The sequence below is a fragment of the Phascolarctos cinereus genome, unplaced genomic scaffold, assembly GCF_003287225.1.
Source record: "Phascolarctos cinereus isolate Bilbo 61053 unplaced genomic scaffold, phaCin_HiC Scaffold_726;HRSCAF=1367, whole genome shotgun sequence".
NCBI lineage: Eukaryota > Metazoa > Chordata > Mammalia > Diprotodontia > Phascolarctidae > Phascolarctos > Phascolarctos cinereus.
This window is the reverse complement of record NW_027556098.1, coordinates 223,977,528-224,002,394: the sequence shown is the minus strand read 5'-3', so window position 1 is coordinate 224,002,394 and position 24,867 is coordinate 223,977,528. Positions and strand designations below refer to the sequence as shown.

At 35.8% G+C, this 24,867-nt stretch overlaps 1 protein-coding gene and 1 pseudogene across 3 annotated transcripts in view; both read right to left on the bottom strand.

Annotated features, from left to right (window-relative positions):
- The window catches only part of TTC21B (tetratricopeptide repeat domain 21B), a 100,802-nt gene that overhangs the window by 7,725 nt on the left and 68,210 nt on the right, over positions 1–24,867 (bottom strand). For all 3 annotated transcript variants that reach the window (XM_078146990.1, XM_020990878.2, XM_078146989.1), the window contains exons 21-25: positions 23,727–23,837; positions 18,454–18,535; positions 6,108–6,258; positions 5,725–5,886; positions 2,937–3,132 (exon numbers count right to left, since the gene is read on the bottom strand). In XM_078146990.1, the coding sequence (XP_078003116.1) occupies positions 2,937–3,132; positions 5,725–5,886; positions 6,108–6,258; positions 18,454–18,535; positions 23,727–23,837 (702 nt within the window). The remainder of the gene's footprint in view (positions 1–2,936; positions 3,133–5,724; positions 5,887–6,107; positions 6,259–18,453; positions 18,536–23,726; positions 23,838–24,867) is intronic.
- On the bottom strand, positions 7,638–8,048 carry LOC110211522 (ubiquitin-like protein 5 pseudogene; annotated as a pseudogene).

The following is a 24,867-nucleotide window of genomic DNA, read 5'->3' as shown; positions in this document are numbered from 1 at the left end:
GATAGCTGTAATTGGCTACAAGACAGCAAGAAGGATATCAGTCACTAGTTCTACCTCTTTTTCTCTTTTCTCACCTCATGGGGAGCATAACACCCTTGCTCACAATGAACTCTTTTTGATTATTACACACTCAAGTGCTGTTTTTCCAGCATTCTGCAGCTATGACATATCACTTGAAACTGAGTTTCACTCTGTTCTTACAGATTTTCTTAGACTTGGCAAACTTGTAATTATCCTCCGTCTGCACTGCAGATAGCAGCTGCTGTCACCCATCTGCCACACACATACATTTCAGCAAAGTGAAAACTACTGAGGGCATTGTTAGAATGTTAGTGGAAGATTGTGCTTTAGGACCTTGCTATTAAATGATGCCACTTTGCAATTTTATATTTACATGTATATGCTAAGGGAAAATGAAACTGCTCAAGAATCTGATCATGTTCAAAATATTTATGGCACTCCTACTAGGTACACAGCACTGCAAAAGAACCTCAATGAATGGAGCAAAATGACAAATTATCAGCAGAATAAGATGAACATAACATAAGAACATAGGGCTAAAATCTTTTGAGCTCACTAATATGACCTCATCAGTATTTACTTACACAAGATGCCCCAAGAATCTTAATGTAAATTTTAAGTCTTCATAACTTCAGAAGTATGAATGCTTCAAAATTTAAAAAAATTATTGGAAGGTTAATTATTTTTTATATTTAGTCTTATGAATTTTTGATTATTTTTAATTTTAATAAGAAGGAGCACCCAGTCATTATACATTATGTGTGTTGAAACTTTCTGGCTGACACTTTCTCAGACTGGTGTAGGAAGTCATTTTGCCTGGCCACCCTGATCACAATATCTCTCTCCATTAGACTTTTTCTTGTGGCGGGGGTGTCACACCAAAGTTATTATGTATATATCAAAACCTTATTCTTTGGATGATCTTAAGGCTGTGATTACAAAGGCAATCCTTTTAGTCACTGAGCAGCAGCTGATGAAAGGTTTTTACCTACAAAGTTTGAGAACTGAATACAGCAATGTATAATACAAGATCATGATTACATTGAATATTAATAAGAAAAATCAACATTTACAAATTCAAATTATTAACCTTTCAATTTTTTTAAAGTTTGTAGCATTTACACTTTTTAAGTAATGAAAGATTAAAACTGAACTGAGATTTTTGGCCACTGTATTTCAATACTTTTAGAAGCAATGTTTAATCTATGTGATTATTCCTTCCATGGTCACAGATTATAATCCTTTCATGTAACTTAGTAGGCAAGTGAATTAATGTAGCCAATTTTCTGATAATGAGTCTATGAACTTAATATGGCTGATCTCCATATGACACACACAGTTTGCTACCAGGCCCACACCTGAAGCCCTTTCAGTGCAGTAATATCTGCCAAAGCTTGTATTCTACTGGCATAGCCTTTGAGAACCCAGAATCATCTCTATGCCACCATGAGGCATCACAAAGGGACTCTCAGTGGAGGCACTAATATTTATCAGCATTTAAATGATGCAGAGAGGTTGGGGGACTATAAAATATATGGTAATTAAATAGTTAAAAGACAGACCAAGGAAGGGCCAGTATTTCATTTTCCTTTTATCATGTCTGTATACAAAAGGTAATATAAAGACAGGGGTATTAAAATAAATAAATGGAACCAAGAAATATTCAGACACAAAATTTCATAATAGAGAAATGAGAGTTGGATATTTTGTAGCCAAAACAGCCATACTGATGCTCTGGGAAAACAAAGCTGCTGGGGACCCTTCAGCACCTTTCTAGGTTTGGACCAGAGTAAGCTTTGGGGTATCTTGTCCTGGTCCAAATTAGAATCAGAGATTAGTGTGATTCTGAAACAGAAATCTGGAACTGCTGGATCATTCTGTGAAAGGCACAATCACATAACTAATCATGGTTTCTTTGCAACAGTCAGCACTTGCTCTCAAAGTGTGGTGACTTCCTAGGGCACTAAAAGTAGGATTTAAGTAACATAATGTTATTTTAAACATTTGTGCTACGTTTAAGGAAACATTCAGCTGCTGCTTGTCCAGATGTCCAACTGGAGACAGCAAATTACTAGTTTCCAGTGGTCAGTAATGTGGCAAAATAGTACAAAATGGAGTATCTTGGAATTAGTTTTCACCTGAAAGGAATAACTAAAATTTCCTCTTTGCCATTTTCATACCAACACCAGAAATGTGGTAGTGTGGCTGAAGGGAAAAACGAACACCAGTAAAAAAGAAAGTTGTTTTTGTTTTACCTTAGGAGTGGGGAGAAGTTGGTATAGACTAAGAAGGGAAATGATTCACTCCCTCTTCTAAGAAAAAAAAGGTACAGCTGAAAGCTTCCCAGGAAACAAGTGGGAAGAGCTGAAGGTAAAAATCAGTTTCCTGTGGCTAGAACTTATGCAGTATTCCTATACAAGTAAGTCATTATCTGCATGACTGATAAGTAATATATTCACACACTGTCAACACTGTCCCCATTTAGCCTCACAGTTGGAAATATTCCAAGTTCCCATCAGTTGATAAGCTTGGATACCTTGCAGCAGCCAAATCTTTTTTTCTTAGAGAGTCAAACAAGGACACCTTTATAATTTGGAAATTCTCCAGAGGATTCATTCAGCAGTTGCCCTGAGAATTAACTTATGATCTACAAGCCATATTGGGGATTTTCTGTTCTTTGCATCCTAACAGCAGCTCTTAAAGAATATCCACATCAATGACAGTTCTAAACACAGAAACACATTATCTTCTGAAGTAGGGATTTGCTAAGAATTTTTTTTGCCAAACAAACATTTATTTAAAAAGCACCAAAGGAACTAAATTTTGGAAATAAACAACTATTTAAAATATGTACTTCTGTAATACTTTGGAAAGAAAATATGCATTCATTAAATAAATTTAAAAAACCTACTAACCTCTGAAGTTGCTATTTCAGTGAAGGTACTTAATGCTCGCTCAACGTTAGCTTTCTGTTTAGTTGCCATTAAGCAATAGTTCTCCATTATTCGAAGCTGTATGTGACCTTGGACAGTCTGAGGCTTTAGTTCTTTGAGGAGTTTTTCAGCTGTTCTCACAGCTAACTGCACAGATTCTTGTTTCTCTGTGGAATTACTATATGAAAAAAACAAACGATATAACTCTCTATCCATAAACATACACACACACACACACACACACACACACACACACACACACACACACACACACAGAGAAAACCACTCCCTCCTGCCTACTAAATAAGGTTTGCTGAAATTGGAATCAGATCATCGTGTAAGTGGCCTTGTTTTAAAAAATAGGCCACTTAGTGTTTTCCTAATATAAAGAACATAGTAAAGAATGTTGAGAATGTTTTTAAGACAAGATGAACTCAGCTCTTAATGAGAAAATATTCATCAATTCTGATTTCCTATGGAATAAAAAGACAATTTATGTGACGTTTGTGTGTATGGTAACACTTCTGTATTATGAATGTTAGTTTAGCAGATGTTATAAACTAGGGAAATTAGCAAGCTAATATTATTAGGATGGAAATGATAGGATAAATATTAGTAAAAATGGTAAATTCCTCATATGTGACATTGTCAAATAGTGTGCCTATTTAGGTAGCAATAGCATTTTGGTCATTAACAGGTTATAGATTTCAGATGCAATAGAACATGGAATGCTCAATGACATTTTACTTACTAAATATTTTGTAAACAAAATTTATTAAAACTGCTCTTGAAAGATTCCAATGGTCTCCCTTTCACCAAACCCAATGGGTATTTCTCAGTCCTCATTCTCCCTGATTTCTCTGTAGTACTTAACCCTGTTAAATACATCCCCCCCCCCACTGTTAAACTTTGTCCCTGTTTCTGGGATAATACACTATCCTGGTTCTCTACCTTTCTAATTATTTTGTTTGTTTGTTTTCTCTCTCTTTTGTTCTTCTTCAATGTTTGCTTTACCTAAGACTTGGTCCTTGGCCATTTGTTTTTTTCTTGAAACTCTCAGCATTGGGTATCTCAAGATTTCTCATTCATTCTCACTGCTGCAATAATCATCTATATGCAAATGACAACCAAATCTTTATCTTTAGCCATGACCTCTTTTCTAAAGAGTTCTGATTCTGCATTTCCATCTAGCTACTGAACATTTCCACCTGGATGTTACTTCACAAGGAACATTATACCCTCTCACATACCTATACTTTCCTTTCCACTGCCAAGGTTGTGACTTTATCAGGTCTTTACCATCTCATGACTTGACTAATGAAATAACCACTCAATTAGTTTCCTTTTCAACCTTCAACCTATTTTGCATATTATTATCAGATTGCTTTCTAAAAACACAGCTTTTATCCTATCATTTCCCTGCTCCTTGAATTTCCTGTCCTGCTATTTAATGGACAATGGCCCCTGTCTCCAATCTCCCTTTTCAATCTAACCTCCTATTCTTCTTCTTCATCCCTGACTTATTCTAGCTAGGCTGATCTAGTTGGGCTCCCCAAGCAACACTTCAGCATACTCACCTGTGTGGTTCTGCCATTTCTCCCCACGTGAAATATCCTTCTAACTCCTATCCATCTTCCAAAGTCCAGTTCAAGTCTTACCACCTTCCTGCAAAATCTTCCTCAAGCACTACAATCCACAGAAGTCTCTTTGCATTCTGAACTCACTTCTTGTCTTTAGATTAATTTTGGTACTTAATTAAATATTATCTTCCAATGTTACTGAATTATTTAATTTATTTCAATTATTTCAACTAGATGGGATGCTTCCTGAGGTCAAGGATCATTTCTTATATTTTTTCTGTGTTCTTAATGACGCTTTATGTTGGAGAAACGAAAACACATGATATTGACTATTTCTGACTGATATTTGGCTACTATTTAGATAAGAATGTAATAACTAAAAATTCTACAACTTACCCTGTTTTGTTTCCAAACTAAATCTATTTTAATTCAATATATGATTGAATGCCTACTATGTATAAGGCAGTATGTTCAGTGATGCAGGGGATGAAAGATGTATAAGTCACAGTACCTTCCTCAAGGAATTTATAATCTAATGGGCAGATAACATAAGATCACAAAGAACTGTAACTCAAGTCAAAACAAATTAAATCTAAATAGATGTAGAAAAAAAGCTATGAGAGTTCCAGGGATAGAGAGCTAACACTTTAGTGGGGGTAAGGATCAAAGAAGGACGAATAGAAGAGGTGGCATTTAGGAAGGTACTTGGACGAGAAAGCACCAGAAAGATCATATATAAAGATGTGAACAGAGGAGACCTCAAAATACTCAGCAAGTTTGGTTTAATTGAAATGTGGAGTACTGAAAAGTTAAGTGGTATGAAATTACGACAGAGAAACAAATCTGAATTCCAGGCTAAAGAATTTGGACTTTATTCTACAGGCAATGGGAGCCACTTAAGACCTTTGAACAAGCAAGTCCCAGGATTAGAGCTGTTCTTCTGGAAGATGAATCTGGCAGTGACAGCTAATTTTTACAATTAAAGTCTGTTCTGATTCAGTGAAACTCCAAATACTTTCTCTGTCTCTGGTCCACTGACCAAAAGGTCAATTATTCAGTTGAGACCAGCTTTTCTGACCTTTTGGTAGTGCTCTCACTAGAACTTTACTTTTCCTTGTACAATGGCTCCATATCTCTCTCCTAGCCAAGCTGTTAATAATGAAAAGAATGACAGATTTTCAGTGACTCACCCTAGGTCTCCATCCAGATTTTCAAATACTTCACCTCCAACAGTTTCATTATCTGGGTTCAAACAGATTTCTATCATGTTATAAATGGCATTTTGACCCCAGTCACTGTCTTTCCGGGCTTTATTAAAATGTCGAAGTGCATCATTTGGTTCTCCAGTATACCTTGGTGGGTTAAAAACAACAAACAACAAAGTATTTATTGCTTTTTTCTTTCAAATATCCAACTACTATGATTAAACTTTCAATTATAAATCTTTATTTTGTGTATTAAATATAAAGTGTAAGAATATTTCACAATGTTCAGATTGTACAATAAAAAAGTAAGTTTCAGTTTAACACAATGGTAGAATTAAAAGAAACCATTACAAAGTAAATTTATTTACCAAAGATAAAGTCCTCTACAGTATTGAAATCCTGGCTCAAATTTGGCTCTGGCATTATGTTTCTCAGCCATCAAAAGAAATCTTGGAACATCTTCAAGTTTTCCAGCTCTTCTTAGTAGATCAATTAAACGAGATAACGTTGTGTAATTGTCTGGCAAGACACAATATTTAAGATTTGAACAAAATGATAAATGAAGTGTTAAATGTACTTGAAAGTATATTTCAAAGGTAAACATGAAAGCATATTATGATGGATGGATAAAAATGTATTATTGGATGACTGGATGAACCACTGGATGGGTATGGGTTAATTATATTGGTAGCCAGCCTATCCTGGCAGTCAAAGTCTACACCATCAAATCTGGAAGTTATATCTTCACTGGGAATTGTCACTCATTTCTCTGCTAGGGCCACTGGCCTTTAAGCATATGAGCCACATTTCACTTCGGAATAACTCTTCAATATTTCCATGCTACAGAATTTAGGATCTATGTGCCACATCACTTTTGACCTCAAAGTCCTCTTTCATATTTATGTAAATGTATTCACATGTTCATATGTTGTATAGAATTATAAATGTACATATATTTATAAGTATATATATTTGACAGTTTATATTTACACTAAATGGAAGGTTAAGGATACTTGCTGTCTAGAAAGGGTTTGACAGGTAACTTTGCTGCAGCTGACAATATCTGATAGCTGGCAAGCTAGGAGTTCTATTTTCTTATCCTCTTTCAGACACTTACATACAAAGCATATGAGATAGATGTCAACATATAATCAACACTTTTATATCTATTTTTTTCTTTTTAGACAATCATAATTGATCTCCGTCCTCTTCCACATAAAATAATTAACTCAGTTTTCTTAATATAACAAAGTTTTATTCGCAAGAAGCCATCCTTGATTATTTATATTTTTGATGACTGTACTTCTATTCTGAGTATTCAAATATTTTTATTCATTTCTTCAGTATTTAAACATACAGATGTTACACAAAATAAATTAATACTCAACTTTATCATGTTTGTAATTTTTAAGTTTCTTCATTTGTGCATATTGTGTATCTCTGGCTAAAGTAAATGGAAGATAACATCTACTTTTGTATAAGCAGCTGGTACAATACTATAGACAGTCATGATTTGTGAATATTACCAACTGACCAACCCAATTTTCTGTGTCAAGAGAGGTTGGGCCAGTATTTAAAAACAAAAACAACTTCTACTGTTGCAAATTCTTGGATGAAAGGAACTTCCTGTAACTTCCCTTCTCTTCTCCAAGAAGCCATTGCAGTAGGGTATCTACTGGAAGCTATTAAGTGATATGTACATATTAAGTGCTGGGTGTCCCAAAATATAAGGTCATTCATAAATGGAAGGAACTAGAGTAGAGTTTCTTTACCATTTTTACCTCTATTTGGAAATCTGGTGAAGTCTATGAACCATTTCTTAAGACTTTTTTAATGCAAAAAATAAGACACATAGTATAACAAAGGAAACTGATTTCATTGAAATTCAGATATCAAACTTTTTTTTTAGCATTTAAATTATTTTTATTAGTGAGACTTTAAAAATAGGGAGTGGGTTGCAGAATTGGCAGGCCCACTGCCCCTACTGATAATAAAGCTCCAGGTTCATTCCATCATGGATCTCATAATCACCCAGGGAAACATGGTCCTGGAAGATTGTGTACCATTTCTTCAGAACAATCTTGTTCCAATGGGTGCCTGTCTGAGCCGCAATCAGTTTCTTCAGATCTCCTATCGTGTCATCCGTGTTGTACTTCACACAGACCTTCTTGCCCAGCCGGTCGTTACACACAACCTCAATCATGGTTCTGGGGACCACAAAGGATCTGAAAAGTCTGGGCTCGGGTCTTTCTTCCAGCCCACCTGGCCTCTTTGCCAGCTCTCAACCCTGTTCTTGCTCCCCTTCGCCTTCAGGCACAGCCCCTGCCTCACCCAAAATATTTTTTAAAAGCAAGATCATGGAACCCATTAAATCTATCCATAGATGCTTTGGGTCCATGGACCCAAAGTTAAGACCTATGGTCTAGAAGATCTTATTTTAGCCTTGGAAATTCTTTAATTTGAATTCTAAGCCAGACATTCCATGATGGTGACAAATACCTTTGGTAAGTATATATCTTCCTATTTTATGTTTCATGTAATATAAATAAGAAGGGGATGAAACAAGGTTATAATTGTTATGTCTTTCAGGAACTATTATATAATTCACTTACATGGGAGACACATTGTTAAAAGAAAGCCCTTAATGTGGCCTTTTACTCTATAAAGCAAATGCTTTTTAAGTTAACAAACAATAAGCACTATACGATTTTGTATTCTTTAAAACTTTTGGTCAATTATTAAGATATTGGGGGCTACAGAATATTGTTTGTAAAAGCACTCCTGTTCTCTCCTGATACTTTCATCAAGGATGCTATGTATGTATAATCTTTATATACATGCAGATCATTCCCATAACATTCTGTAGTGGTAAGTCTCACAAAAGGCAATGAGAAATGCTGATGCATGGTAGACATGAATATAGTGCAAAGCATTTGCTTAGAATTCAAATTAAAGAATTCTTTAAAACTTTTGGTCAATTCTTCCGTTGTTAAGATGTATTGAGGGATCCCCTGTAAAGGACTTACAGAAGGATGTGCACAAGAATCACACAGAAATAAAAGATCGCAGATTCAACGAAGATTCAAAGTAGAATTTTTGGTTTCAGATTAAGAGGTCAGTCAGTCAAGCATTTATTAAGCAAAAGGAAAGTGTCTTAGGAGTACTGTGCCTCTGATTACTATAGCTACTTCATTAGATTGTAAGATCCTTAAGGCAGGGACTGTTTTGCCTCTTTTTGCATCCTCAGTGCCTAGCACAGTGCCTGGAACATTGCTATTGTTTTGGATGGCAGACAGATAGTCTTGGTTTCAAGATAGTCTCTGTCTATCACCATTTTTACTTACTCTAGTAGTCTGCCACTCATAGGCCCCTGTCCTTCCTGTGTTGTGACAAACATCATTAAGGTTTTTGGTGGATAATTATATGGCATCTCTTTTATGAAGAGATTTGTTTCCAACAGTTCTTATGTGATTTACTCTGTCTTCTAGGTTACATAAAATCACTGATATCTAAGGTCAACCCAAACCCTAACTTCCTGAATTACTAAAGCCTTGTAATATTGCTAAAAAAGCAAAATGTAATAGTGAGAGAGCACTGGATATATACTTAGAAGAACTGGGCTTGAGTTTCAGCTTTGCCACTTACTAACTAGCCATTTTGCTTTGAGTAAATTACTTAATCTCTTTATCTCCAAGTTTACTTAATTTTCCACAGATTAAATAAAATCTGGAACTGTATGTCGTTTCAATTTCAATATAAAGATGCTGAAATCTTACATTTAACAACTAACCATGTCTGCAAAGTACTTTAAGCATTTTTCCTCATTTGATTTTCACAATAACCCTGGAAAGTTGCTACTTCAAATAAGATCTCCATTCTACATATAAGTAAATAACATCATGGGGGAAAAAACCTATTAAACTTGATTGACATGGTGTTTGTTGTTGTTAGACGGTACGCTTAAAGTAAGATCTTTTAGACAGCTAGAAGGAGTTAAATCAGACAGAAAATAAGTCTGAAATAGTTATGCAGCTGAAGAGAGGGCAGTGGTGGATAGAGGTTGGCTGGGATGAACAGAATATTTTGTAAACATATACAATCCTGCTACATAAGTTTTACATTTTGTTTACAAATGAGTATTAGTCAAAATACCCTCTCTTCTCTAGATTTTTGCAACAGTGCTCTTTCTTGGTTCTCTTTCTACTTCTATGACCATTCCTTCTCTGTCTCCTTTGTTGCATCTACCTCCACCCCATGAACACTACCAACATATGTCCCACAAGGCTCTGTCCCTGGTCCTTTCTCTTTTTGCTCTACACTCTTTTATTTGCTGATTCCATCAGGTTCCACTGGTTCAATTATCATGTCTATGCAGATTATTTACATATTCAGCCCTATTTAGTCTCTTTCCCGAGCTCAAGTCCTTTATCACCAACTGCCTTTCAGATATCTTGAATTGATGTCCTATAGGCATTTCATACTTAATATACATAAAACAGAACTCTTTATCTTTCCTCCCAAACCTTTCCCTCTTCTCAACTTCCCTGTTACTGACAAGGTCACTACCATCTTCCTAGGTAGCTGGTGGCACAGCAGATTGAATTCGGGCCTTGAGACAGGAGGATGAGTTCAAATCCCAGACATTTAAAGCTGTGTGATATCAGGCAAGTCACTTAACCTCTACCTGAGTTAGTTTCTGCATCTGTAAAATGGGGATAAGAACAGTACCTACCCTCTTAGGTTTTTGGTAAGGATCAAATGTGAGAATATCTGTTAAGGTGCTTAGCACAGTGCCTGGCATGTAGCAGATGCTTAATAAATACTTGTTCCTTTCCCTTCCCCTAATCACACAAACATGGCGTCATCCTTCACCCTTCACTCTCAGTATCAAATCTTGTTTCTACCTTTACAACATTTCTTGTTCATATTCCTTCTCTCTACTCATACCACATATTAGTTCAGGCTCTGACCATATAATACTCTCCTTTTAAAATAAACTCCAAGATCAAATAAACTGCTCTGTTTGACATATAAAGGTCTTCATAACCTGGCCCCTATGTTATTGTTAAGGAGACCTTTCTAGTCTCCTTACACTTTATTTCTCTCCGTGTACTATATGATTCTGCTACAATGGCCCACTTGCCGTTCCCACACTCCATCTTCTGTCAGTTTCCCTGGCTTCCTCCAAGGCGGTTCAAATTTCACCTTCTTCAGGAGGCTTCTCCTAGTCCTTTCAGCTACCTGTGCCTTCTACCTACTCTATATCTATTTCGCATGTACCTATTTATACTCTGTCTTCTCCATAAGAATGTAAGTTCCTTGAGAGTAGGGGCTAGTTTCACCTTTATTGGTATTCCTAGTATCTAAGTAGTTGTGCCTGGCACATATTAAGCACTTCCTAAATGCCTGTTGACTATTCAGTTATACATGCCTAAGGTAGCCAACTCACTAAGCCAAAGCTGCTAATATTTGGAACCATTTCTACCTGGGTGACAGGTAGTGAGATACAACTCCTAAAACTGAAGGGAAGTAAATAAAACTCCTAAAAAAGGTTAAAAGATGAACGGCAGAGAATTATTACAAATGGTTTCAAAATGTACAGGAAGTATATAGGTCTGATTCTTTTAATTAAGCAGTGAAGTTACATGCTTTACCTAAAAAAGTATCTCTGAATTAGGACAGATTGGGGGTAAATACAATGATATCACATACATCTATCCCCTTCAGAATTCACTGATATACTAGGTACAACATGGAAAAAAAAGAAAAAAAGGGAAAAGGGTAAGAAGAGACTTAAAGAGAGCAGATGGCAGGACAGCTGACATGATGGGAGAAAATTAAAGTTGCTTAGAGGTATTTAGCCCTCAGAAAGTAACAAAAGTGGTAAATAATTAATACTTATATTTTCCATAGCAGCCTATTAAAAACTGAAACAGTCAAAGCTAGAAGCTTTAAAAATGACCTCAGGCACCTATAGGCATGACAAATGACAGTCCAATGGATAGGTATCAGTGACCTCTTTGATGAGGGAACTCCTGTTCATCTTGTACAATTCTTATCCACATCCTCCCACAAGATTGCCACAGGGGATCCACCCAAGGTGTTAGAAACCTTTCTCTCAGAGATATCAGTGGAACAGGAAAGAAATAATGAGGGAAATGGAAATTAAAACAATGAAATGGTTAGTAATGAACTACTTCAAATTTTTTTTCCTTCTTAGTCTTTATTTTAACTGGACCTTTTCATGGTTGAAGATAGAAGGCATCAATAACAACTGACCTATATTATTTACTTTCTCATCTCTATAAAAAACTTTATAAAAAGGATCAATGTATCAATAATGAAAACATGAGAAAAGGTTAGGCTTTCATGGATGACTTTTAAAAAATATTTTTATTTTGTTAAATATTTCCCAATTACATATAAAAAATTTTAAACAATCATTTTAAAAACAATTTGAGTTCCAAGTTCTTTCCCTCCCTCAAATTACAAAACAATTTGCTATCAATTATACATGTGAAGTCATGCAAAACTTATTTGTATATTAGCAACATTGCAAAAGAAAATAGACAAAAAAGAAAAAAGAAAAATAAAGAAAGTAAAAAAAAGGATGCTTCAATTTGCATTCAGAGTTCATCAGTTTTCTCACTGGAGGTAGAAAGTATCTTTCATCATGGGTTATTTGGAATTCCTGGATCATTGTCTTGATCAGAGTAGCTAAATCTTTCACAGTCGATTACTGTTATAATATTGCTATTACTATGTACAATATTCTCCTGGTTCTGCTCACTTCACTTTGCATGAGTTCATATAAGCCTTCCCAGGTTCTTCTGAAACTATTCTACTCATCACTTCTTACAGCACAACAGTATTCCATCACAATCATATGTCAAAACTTCAGCCATTACCCAAATGATGGGCATCCCCTTAATTTTCAATTCTTTGCCATCACAAAAAAGAGCTCCTGTAAATATTTTTGTACAAATAGGAGCCTTTCTATTTTCTTTGGGATACAGACCCGGTAGAAGTATTTCTAGGTCAAAGGGTATGCACAGTTTATAGCCCTTTGGGCATAGTTCCAACTTGTTCTCCAGAATTGCTGGACCAATTCACAACTCCAATGACAGCGCATTAGTGCCCTTATTTTTCCAAATCCCTTCCAGCATTTGTAATTTTCCTTTTTTGTCCTGTTAGTCAATCTGATAGGTATGAGATAGTATCTCAAAATTGTATTCATTTGCATTTCTCTGATCAGTAATAACTTAGAGCATTTTTCCATGTGACAACTGAAAGCTTTGATTTATTCTTCTAAAAACTGCCTGTTCATTTCCTCTGACCATTTATCAGTTGGAGAATAGCTCCCATTTTTTAAATAAAATCGACTCAGTTCCCTATATAGCTGAGAAATGAGGCCTTTATCAGAGAAACTTGCTGTAAAAAGTTTTCCCCCAGTTTCTTGTTTTCCTTCTAATTTTGGCTGTATTAGTTTTGTTTGTGCAGAAGTTTTAAAATTTAATGTTATCAAATTATCCACTTTACTTCCTGTGATCCCCTCTATCTCCTGTTTGATTATAAACTCTTCCCTTAGCCCGTAGATCTGACAGGTACATTTTTCCGTTCTCCCCTAATTTTACTAAGTCATTTATTCATGTTGATCTTATCTTGTTATATGGTGTGAGATGTTGGTCTATGCCTAGTTGCTGCCAAACAATGTTCTAGTTTTGCCAGAATTTTTTGTTAAAGCTTGAGTTCTTACTCCAGAAGCTTGGATCTTTGGGTTTATCAAACACTAGATTACAATGGTAATTTACTACTATGTGTTCTGTACCTAATCTATTCCACTGACCTATGACTCTATTTCTTAGCAAGTGCCAGACTGTTTTGATGAGCATTGGTGGTGTCAAGTCATTTTGGCCGTGTCTGACTGATTTCATTTGGGGTTTTCTTGGCAAGGATACTGGAGTGGTTTGCTATTTCGTTCTCCAGCTCAGTTTACAGATGAGGAAACTGAAGCAAACAGGGTTAAGTGATTTGCTCAAGGTCACACAGCTAGTAAGTATCTAAGGTGAGATTTGAACTCAGGCAGATGAATCTTCCTGACTTCAGGCCTGACACTATAGCCAATGCTCCACCTAGCCACCCTGTTTCGATGATTACTATTTTATAATATAGTTTGAAATCTGGAACTGCTAGACCACCTTTCTCCATATTTTTTTCATTGATTCCCTTGATATTCTCAATCTTTTGCTCTTCCAGATGAAATTTATGATTTTTTTTTCTAGCTCTACCAAAAAAACCCCACCAAAAACCCAAACTTTGGTAGCTTGTTATGGCACTGATTGTCATTTTTATTATGTTGGCTCAGCCAATCCATGAGCAATTAACATTTTTCTAATTGTTTAGATCTGACTTTGTGTTAAAAGTGTTTTGTAATTGTGTTCATATAATCCCTGGGTTTATATTCACAGGTAGACTCTCAAGTATTTTATATTGTCTGCAGTTACTTTAAATGGAATTCCTCTATCTCTTGCTGAAGGGATTTGGTGACAGTATATAGAAATACTGATGATTTATGTAGATTTATTTTAAACCCTGCAACTTTGCCGACATTGCTAACTGTTTCAACTAGTTTTACAGTTGATTCTCTAGGGTTTTCTAAGCATACAATCATATCACCTACCAAGAGTGGTAGTTTTGCTTCCTCATTGCTTATTTTTATTCCATCAATTTCTTTTTCTTTATTGCTGTAGTGAGAATTTCTAGTATAATACTGAATGATAGTGTTCACCTCTGATCTTACTGGGAAATCTGAGTTTATACCTATTACAGATGCTTGCTCTTGGTTTTAGACAGACAGGAGTTATCATTTTAGAAAAGGTTCCATTTAGTCCATCCTGTTTTCTTCTGTTTATTCTTCACTATCTCTTTTCATTCTGTGCCTCCTCTAAAGTCTGCTTTGCTTCTGACCGTTGCTTTCTTTTATTTGCCTCTCTGACATCCCTTTTCCCCCTTTCCCTTATGCTCTTCCTCTTCTACTTCTCTATTACGTAAGACAGACTTCTGTTATGGGTTCAGTGTATGTGTGTATGTATGTATGTATGTATGTATGTATATATGTATCTTCCTTCTTTGAACCAATTAGATGTGAGTGCAGGTTCAAATGTTGTCAACCCTCCCCCACCATTTTCCCCTCCAGGGTAAAAGCTCTTCATTGCAAACCTCTTTTATGAGATATATTTTCCCCTATTCTTTCTCTTTCTTCCTCCCTTTCCCAAGGCATCCCTATTTCTCCCTTATCCATTTTCTTACATCATCTCAACATAATTGACTCACTCCAGCACCTTCTATATAGAATCCTTCTAATTGCATAGTAATGATAAAGTTCTTACAAGTTACATGTATAATCTTTATATGTATGTATATATATGTGTGTGTTTGTATGTAAACAATTGGACCTTACAGGTCCCTTATGATTTCTCTTTCAAGTTTACCTTTTATGCTCCTCTTAAGTCTTTTATTTGAAAATCAAATTTTTTCTTCAACTCTGGTCTTTTCATCAGGAATACTTGAAAAGTCCTCTATTTCATTAAATATTAATTTTTTTCTTTGAAAGTTTATACTCAGTTTTGCTGGATATGTTATTCTTGGTTGTAATTCCAGGTCTTTTGCCTTTGGAATATCATATTCCAAGCCCTCTGCTCCTTTATCTGACAGCTGCTAAATCTTTTGTGATCCTGATTGTGGCTCCATGGTATTTGAATGGTTTCCTTCTGGCTGCTTGAAGTATTTACTCTTTGATCTAGGAACACTGGAATTTGGCTATAATATTCCCGGAAGATTTCATTTTGGGATCTCTTTCAGGTGGTGATCATGGCTTTTAGGTAATCCAATAATTCTTTAATTATCTCTTCTTGATCTATTTTTCCAGCTCAGTTATTTTTTCTGATGAAATAGTTCACATTTTCTTCTATTTTTTTCATCCTTGGTCTCATTGTTTCTTGATGTCCATGCAGTCATTAGCTTCCACTTGTCCAATTTTAATTTTTAAGGAATTATTTCCTTAGGCGGGCTTTTGTACCTCCTTTTCCATTTCACCAATTTTACTTTTAAAGCAGTTATTTTCATCAGTGAACTTTTGTACTTCCTTTTTCATTTGGCCAATCCTGCTGGTGTTTTCTTCAATATTTTTTGTGTCTCTTTTGTTGTTGTTGTTGTTGAGTCATTTCAATCATGTCTGAGTCTTTATGATCCTATTTGGGGTTTTTTTTTTTTTGTGAAGATACTAGAGTGGTCTGCCATTTTCTTCTTCAGCTCATTTTACAGATGAGGAAACTGAGGTGACTTGCCCAGTCACAAAGCTAGTAAATGTGAGAGGTCAGATTTAAGTTCAGGTTTTCCTGACTCCAAGCTCAGCACTCTATCTATTGAGCCACTTGGCCCTGTGCCTCTTTGACCAAACTGTTAATTGTCTTTTCATAATTTTCTTCCTTTGCTTTCATTTCTTTACCTCATTTCCCTCTACCACTCTTATTTGACTTTCTTTTTTTTTGGCTAGGCAATAGGGTTAAGTGACTTGCACAGGGTCACACTGCTAGTAAGTGCCAAGTGTCTGAGGCCAGATTTGAACTCAGGTCCTCCTGACTCCAGGGCTGGTACTCTATCCACCGTGCCACCTGGCTGCCCTGACTCTAACCTGATTTTGAAAATTATTTTTTAGCTCTTCCAGGAATTCTTGTTCAATGTGTGTCCAAATTCACACTTTTTCTTTGAAGTTTTGCTCATAGTTCTTTTGACCTAATTGTCTTCTGAGTTTGTGCCTTGAACTTCAATGTCCACATGATACCTTTTGATTTTTTTTCCTCTCACTTTTCCTCCCCATTTCTTGATTTTGAATTTTAGGTCAAATTTGGGCTCTGTTCCTGGTGTTGAGTGGTCAGGCCACTGTCAATATTCAGGCCTTTTCACACTTCTGTTTTGAGAGCTAGTTCTGGGGGTTTGGAAGTTTTTGGTGCTTTCAAGGTGGTGTGATCTAGGGAGAGGTGTCCTTACCCAGAAAGGGTCCCTGATATCGCAGAATTATAATCAATACTGTTCCTCAGGATCCCTGATTCTGTGGGACCGGAAGTGATATTATTCCTCAGGGTCACTGATTACTTGTGACCAAAAGTGATACTGCCTCTCAGGGCTTCCACTCTCTCTTCACCCTTGATCTACAGACCCAGAAGTAGGTATAAGCAATGGAGTTGCCAAATGGCATCTGATTCTGCATCCAGTGCTAGCACAGGAGTCTCCTGTGATCTCTTTCTGACTACTTCTCAGGTCTCCTTACCATCTCTGGCTTTAGAGCTCCTAAAGCTGCTGCTGCTTTTGTTAGTACCGTCTGGTCCCACCACGGGTGTTTCATTTATTTGGGCTCTGTTTAGCTTCTACCCCTACATCACAGATTTCTCTTTCTGACTTCCTAAATTGTCTTGGACTAGAAGAATGTCTTACTCTCTGAGCTTTTGTTGGATCTGCCACTCCAGAATTTGACTTGAGGTCTTATTTAAAAGTTGTTTGAGGGGGGGGTGTTTTCTCTTCTCCACTATCTTGGCTCTACCCCTAGAAGTCTTCTCACTGATAATTTTTTGAAAGGTGCAGAGAATACAAGATTCTGCTATGTTTACTATGTTAATTACAAAAAAAAAAGCATTTGATTCAACAGAACAAAATGCTACCTTTAAGTCTTTTAAAATTCTTCTCCATAAATTATGTTCCATGCATATTTTAAAATCATACAAGACTCTGACACAGAGATAACATTGTTCAAAGACTGTCTGAAGTGTTAACAAGAAATTTGCCAAAGGTGCTTGCCAGTGTCATAGAGGAAGCTTACTCATGAATAGAGGTGTCTCCAGATGCTCCTGTGTTTAGATGGCCCTGAAATTATTAAATGAAGCCTCAGAACATTACACAGAGTGTAGATCAAAGAGCTCTACAGACAGACAAATTAGCCTAGCAATCCATATGGGAAAACTCAAGCAGATGAGGAATTAGAGAGGCAGGCTTTTGAGTTAGTAAATCAGTATACATACCTTGGGTGAATACTGGCAAATGGACAATCAGCAGGACCCAGAAATGAGTAAGAGGAGACAAGCAGAATATGTAACATTTGAGAAACTGCTCAAAGTTTTCAGTGATCCTAAGCTTGTACTATCTCCTTACCCAGGGTTGAAAAGCCTGTCTTTTAAAATGTCAATATTCTCTCCTGGTGATCCTGTGTGGCTATAAATCTCATGATCTCTAACAATATGCATAAGTGGAGTGCCCCAAGAAATGATAATAGGTTCAAGTATAAGTAAAAAGTGAAGTTAATGGCATATATAATTGTCTACATACTCAAATGCATTTGCGTTAAGTAAATACACTGAGTGGCATCATTTTCAATTCTTTGAGTTGTCCACACATTAAGAAAGACTAACCACACTGGTTATATTATCTCAGGATCACATATCACTTAAGTGATATAGGACCCTGGAACAACCAAAAGACTTACTGGACTTACCTTGAACCACAAGTTCTTTTCAATGACAAAAATTTCACAGACATGCATATTAAGTATTATTTTAGCAGCTTTACAAAAAAATTATGATAAATTATTTATGACTAACATCTACTAGAATAGGACCTTAATATTATTTTCACATTTTGAAAGTATACTTAGAAAATATTTACCTGGTTTGCGTTCTAAAAGCTGTTGGAAATGAAATACTGCTTGTTCATAGTCCTGTTTTCTGAACATGAGATCAGCCATCATCTGCAAAAGGAAATATTAATTGTTTTAAAAATATTGTCACATATTCAAAAGTGTTTTCTGTAGTACTGGATTTATAAACATGAAAAACATAGCCTGAAAACATGAAGAAAGTACAAAGATATATGAAAAGGAGTCTTTTTTCACCCTACAAGATGGGTGGGGTGATGATTCCAGCTCTCTTTAAATCAACAGGAGCTTTGCTCTGAGATTAGCATGGTGGGAAGTAATGAAAGATGAAAACTGGATCCCATTGTTAGCATAAAATTATATTTTCATCAATTATATGTTTCTAGGCATAATTTAAAAGGACTGATTGCCTAAAATGTTTGGTCCAAAAGTAAGCTGACAAGTATATTTCACTCTCACATTGCTGAAAGGGTCATACTAGACCAAAATGCTGCCCAAAATTGACAGTGGAAGAGGTAAAATAGTATTACCATTGGCTACAGTTTTGATCGATACTTTAATAGAATTAAAAATTAACGTCCTCATGTGAGTCTCTTTTTTTGTTTATACTTTTAAAAGTGGGCATCTCTTATGCTTTTCACCTTAGATATTTCAATAATGCATCTGAATCACTGAATAAATAGATAATAGTATTTTAATCTTGGAAGACTGTAATCTAATCTAACCTTTTTTTTTTTCATTTTGTATAGGAAATTGATGTCTACAGAGGTTAGATGAGGGGCAGCTAGCTGGCACAGTGAATAGAGCACTGGCCCTGCAGTCAGGAGGACCTGAGTTCAAATCTGGCCTCAGACCAAACACCTGACACTTAGTAGCTGTGTGACCCTGGGAAAGTCACTTACCCCCAACTGCCTTTAAAAAAAAATAGAGAAGTTAGATGATTTGACCACGGTCATATCAATGACAAGTGATAAAATGAGGCTACCAGTTCCTTTCTTGAAATTTCCATTGAGTGATGAATTGTGTGGAGGTGAGGTGGACTGGAGTTTGAAGGAGTTGACTTTCTAAGAATACCTAGTGCTTTCCTTGTTTAACAGTGCTTCAATCAGAGGATGGTTCCTCTACAAGTCAGTAGGCTGTAGGAGTTCCTGCAGCACCCCAGGGAATAAGGGTTGATTTTTCTATAAACCCCAAATGTTGTCCCCTTACAATGGAGCCCTGACTCTAAGTGGTCGATTGTTATCGGTCTTCTTTGGGGGAGGTGAGACTCATCAGTGGCAGGAAAGAAGTGTTTCTGACTGTTTACTGGCTCTTCGTTTAAGTCTTTTGTGTTTAGAGTTTTTTGTAAGGTAAAATAAAACCTTCTCGGTATTCAATGTTTTGTTAGTCTGAGTATTTGTTTTCGTCAGAGCTGAAAGCTCTTTTACTTTTTTTCTGTGGAGACCTAGACATGAGCTATATTATGATATTCCCAAGGGAAGCTCTAGGTGACATAAGCCAAAGTGAAAATTTTGTGAGAACCCTTACCCTCTCTTTCCCAAAACCTTTTCCCAAAACTGAACCCAGTCCCTGTAAACCCAGACATTAGGTCTGGACTACACGTTTTATCTGTTACACTATCATATCATCTGCAGTTTTCTTTGTATGAACTTCCACAAAAACCCAGCCTTCTCTCCAAACTCCAAAGAACATAACTCAAACACACTTTTTAAAAACATGTATCAGTCCTAAAATAACCTGAGCAAAAATATGATGCTGGATGAAAGTGACATCAAAAATCAAATTATCTTACTGTATCTGACCAAGTTCTTAATTTTAGTCTCTAATATATGAAAGTAGTCTAAATATCTTTTTGGGCAAGAAGAACAATTTAGTGCTAAAAAGACAAGTAAAGACTTGAACTGTACCATTATCCTATGTTCTGAAATAACTAAAACACCCTCATGTATACCATAGCAATGAAGGCAAAAAAAAAAATCTGAATGAGGGAATACTACAGATCAAATACTCTGCTGAATAAGCGAAATATTCTTTCAATACTATATATGAATAATCTTTAAATCAGGCAGCATAAGCAGATCCTGAGAGTTCAGCTTTTAGACACTAGTTCCTGGTCAAACAGATTAGATTATTTGCGGGTCAATACAATCAATTGAGAATTTATCTGTCAAGCTATAGAAATTGTCTGTGTATATCAAGTCTAAACTTCTGAAGTTAAATTCTGTGAAAAAATGAAGTAATAACGATAGCTAACATTCACATAACATCTGCTATGCGCTATACACTGTGCTAATTATTATCTCATTTGATACAACCACCCTGAGAGTTAGGTGCTATTATTATCCCCCTTTTATAGACGAGGAAAACAAGGCAAACCAAAATTAAGAGACTTGCCTACCAGTCATACAGCTAGTTAGTATCTGAGGACAGATTTGAACTCTGGTCTGCTTGATTCTGATCCCAGTGCTCTATATACTGGCCTATCTACCTGCCTTAAAATAAATCTTTCTATCCCACAAACACTTGAAATGTCAACAAATATTGTTTTCTAGTCACAAATTTAGTGATAATATCATAACTCTATTTATTCTTCAAAGAATAAACATTAATTTGATTTTTTTCTGATTAATATTAAGAAGTCAACTAATGGAAGTATAAATTCAAGTTTTGACATTATTCACTTAACTACGATGCATTTTTCTTATTAATGGTAAGAATAGTCTTAATCTTTGCAATGTAGGTAACTCCTTCCAGTATTGCAGATTGCAACCACATACACATTCTGCTTGAATCTTCAAGTTCTCCTATAAATCTTCCACAGAGGTCCACCCAATGTCCTGGAGATCTTCCCCCAGATCTTGACAAGCATGTGAGCCAGCTGTCATCCCTCACTGTCAGTTCTGCCTTTTCTGGTAAGACCTCTATTTCTGATAGTATCCTTTACAGAATGCACAATTCTTTTAGTAACACACTGTGGCTCACTCATACCCATCATGCACCTTTACCAAAAGGCATTCCCTTTTGGTTGACCTGTGACTTTCATTCCACAGTAACTGACTCACAGTCAAACCTTAGCACCAGATGAATACTGATGTTTACAAGATGGGCTTTTGTTTCAGAGAGGGGACTGGGATCTTTAAAAGTACTATGTAATTTCCCAAATGTCATCCTATTCCATTCTGGGGCCAGTTCATTGTCCAACCAGGGTGCTCATAAACCAGCTCTACGAGCTGTGCAGTTAAATGCAATAACAGGCAGTAACAGGCAACAGGATAACAGACATCCTTCATCTGTGTTGTTTTTCATGTAGAAATAGTTAAACCAATATTTTTTGAATGAATCATGTGAGATTGATTGTATATCCTTTGAAGTAAGGTGGCTATAATAACAGATCAAGGGAATACTGCAGATAAAATTCACCTAGATTTTAATAAAAGTATTATAAGTCTCTCATACTGTTTGTGTGAAAAAGAGGGAGAGACAAAGACTAGACTAGTATAACTATGTGGATTCTGAATTGTTTGAATGGCTGGGACCAGAGAAAGTTACTAAAGATGTGATGCCAACTTGGAAAGAGGTCTCCATAGAAGTGTCTTACAGATTGGTGCTTGGTTCTGTGTGGTTTAAGATTTCTATTAATGATCTGGAAAAAATATAGGACTTGGATAAATATAGGAATGACAAGGTTATTCAATTTACAGGTGAACAAAGCTGAGAATAACAGCTAAAACAACAGGTGGCAGTTGGCATTCAAAAAAACCTTGACATAACACAGAACTGAATGAAAAAATACAAAATTTAGTAGGGATAAATGTAAAAGTCTTATTCTTGGGAATAAACAGATAAACCTCACAAATGCAAAATGAGAGAGGCACTCAAGACAATAATACATGTAAAAATACTTGGAGGTTGTAGTGTCCTTTAAACTCAATATGAGTCAATAGAAATATGAATATGAAATAGAATATGAAAGACAGCTAATGCAGTTTTAGTCTGCATTAAGGGAGGCATAGTTTCCAGGGATAAGGAGGTAACAGTCCTTTTGTATGGTGTCCTAGGCAATGTTTAGAGTACTGTGTCCAGTTCTGGGTGCTAGAGTTGAGAAAGCACATTCCAGAATTTCCAGAAGCCAGTAATAAGAGTCATATCACATCTGTGTTCCATGCTATATGCAGATTAACTGAAGGAATAGGAAAATATTTGCCTGGAGAAGAGAGGACTTAGCATTCTTCAAGTATGTGAAAGGCTGTCATCTGCTTGGCCCCAGAGGGCAGATCTAGGAACAATGGAAGATACAGAGGAAAAGGTTGACTTGATGAATGTAAAAACTTAATATTAGAGATATAAGAGAAGTGGAATAGGCTGCCTTAGGAGAGGCTTCTTCTTCACTGGAGGTCTTCAAGCAAAGGTTGAATGATCACTTGTTTGTTATGTTGTAGAACAAATGTGTCAAACACGAGGTCCACAACACTCCTGAGTGCAGCCTGAACCAGATTAAAATGTAATTGTGAAATATTAACCAAAAAATACAAATAATGTTTACATGTGCTTTTCGTTATGCAGGCCATAGGGATCCTTTTGCATATGTTAGTGGTCTTTGTTTCTGAGTTTGACACCACTGCTGTAGAAGACTTTTTTTTTTTTATCAAGTATGGGTTGGACTAAAATGGCAAGTGAGGTAAAATTCTAACTCTGAAGTTCTGTTTCAGACATTTTTTTTTGTCAAGATTGATATGATTCAATTCCTCTGGTAGTACATATATAGTCACTAGAGATTAAAAAAGGATCTTACATTAAGAGTATTAATATTTAAGTTAATGTTTACAGGTTGTCTAAAATGGTGCTTTAGCAGTTTTCTGCCACTATCATTGTAGAAATGGAAGGAGGCCTCATAGGACTGACAGACAATTTGTATTTTTCTTTGTTTTATAAGTTGCCATTGCTGAAGAATGCATCACTAAGTGGCAAGTTTACTGATAATGAGCCTCTCCATAATTTGCTAGGCTGGTCCTTGGAAAGTTACCTTAGTGTAATACCAGAACCAAGCCTTTCCCACATCAATGATCTGATGAAACTTGTGATCCTTGTCCATCGTGTTTCTGTACCCAAGGTCATTTATGTCACAATGACTCACTGAAGCAGGGACTTAACTCACAACACAAAGAATTTCTGAAACTTTACCTGGAACACATAATTATTTCAGCAACTTCTCTTGAGAAGGTGTAAAGAAAAACAAATACCTATATTTGTTCTAGTTGAATTTCTTATAGCAAAATTCACTAACCATGGTAGCAGCTTCATTATCTTGGTTATTCTTGAGTAGGAGTGTACAATGACGCTGACAGGCATCCGGGTCATCTTGTGCCAGGTACAAACGTGCAAGTTCCAACATTGCCTATGTATATGAAAAAAAAATGAATATATATCAAATTTTTCAGGAATCTCTAGAACTATATTGTGAATAAGAGAAATATTTTGCCAAAGTCTAAAATTTTAGGGTAGCCAAAAAATAGCTGAGTTGAAAACTACAGGGCTAGATCCTAAATATAATATTATGGTAGTAGAAAAACATCAGATGCTTTCCATGTGTTTTTTGTAATTCTTCCAGGATTTTAAAAAATCAGCCATTTCAACTTTTGTAAAGGCAATGTGGTATAGTAGAAAAAGTACTTAACTTGGAGTCACAAGAGTTGGAGAGGAGAGTAGGTCAAGTCCTTTCTCTACCATGTCTAATTAGCTGTGTGACTTTGGGCCGTGTATGATTTCTGTAGGCAATTTTCTTTACTTGTAAAACAAAGGGGTTAGACTAGATAATTTCTAATGTTTCTTTTATTCCCTGATACTCAACAAATACTAAACCTTTGGTTACTAGGGAAAGGGAAGTGTTTGCTTTGTTATATTTCAGTAATCCTTAAAGAACACTTTAAATTTTGTTCTCACTTCCAAAAAACAATATATTAGGTTCAAAATTTGCAAACACAAGCTTTAACTTTCGGAATACAGTGATGTTTGTCTCTTACTCAAGAAATTTTACAAGCACAGTATGCTTGTTTAGCTTAATAATATACTAAGTAGATCGAATTTCAGCTAGCAGAAGCAGAAAAATGAATTAAGCTTGCCCATACATTTTTATTTTAGATATACCCACCAAATACTTTCCCACCCCAATTTCACTAATCATGCCCTAATCACAAATTTATGCATCTAGTCTGAAATGGTCTAAAACTGAATACTGAATCACATGATGAAGAACACTTGAAAACAATGACTTAGAGATTTACTTTACACTTATACATGGAATTTTTTTCATAATAATTTCATTTGCTAAACATTTCCCGAGGCATGATACCAATATCTTTGTTTTTATTCTGAATGTGTTTCCTAACAGCATTTCTTTCATTTTCTTTTAAAATGCAATTCATGTT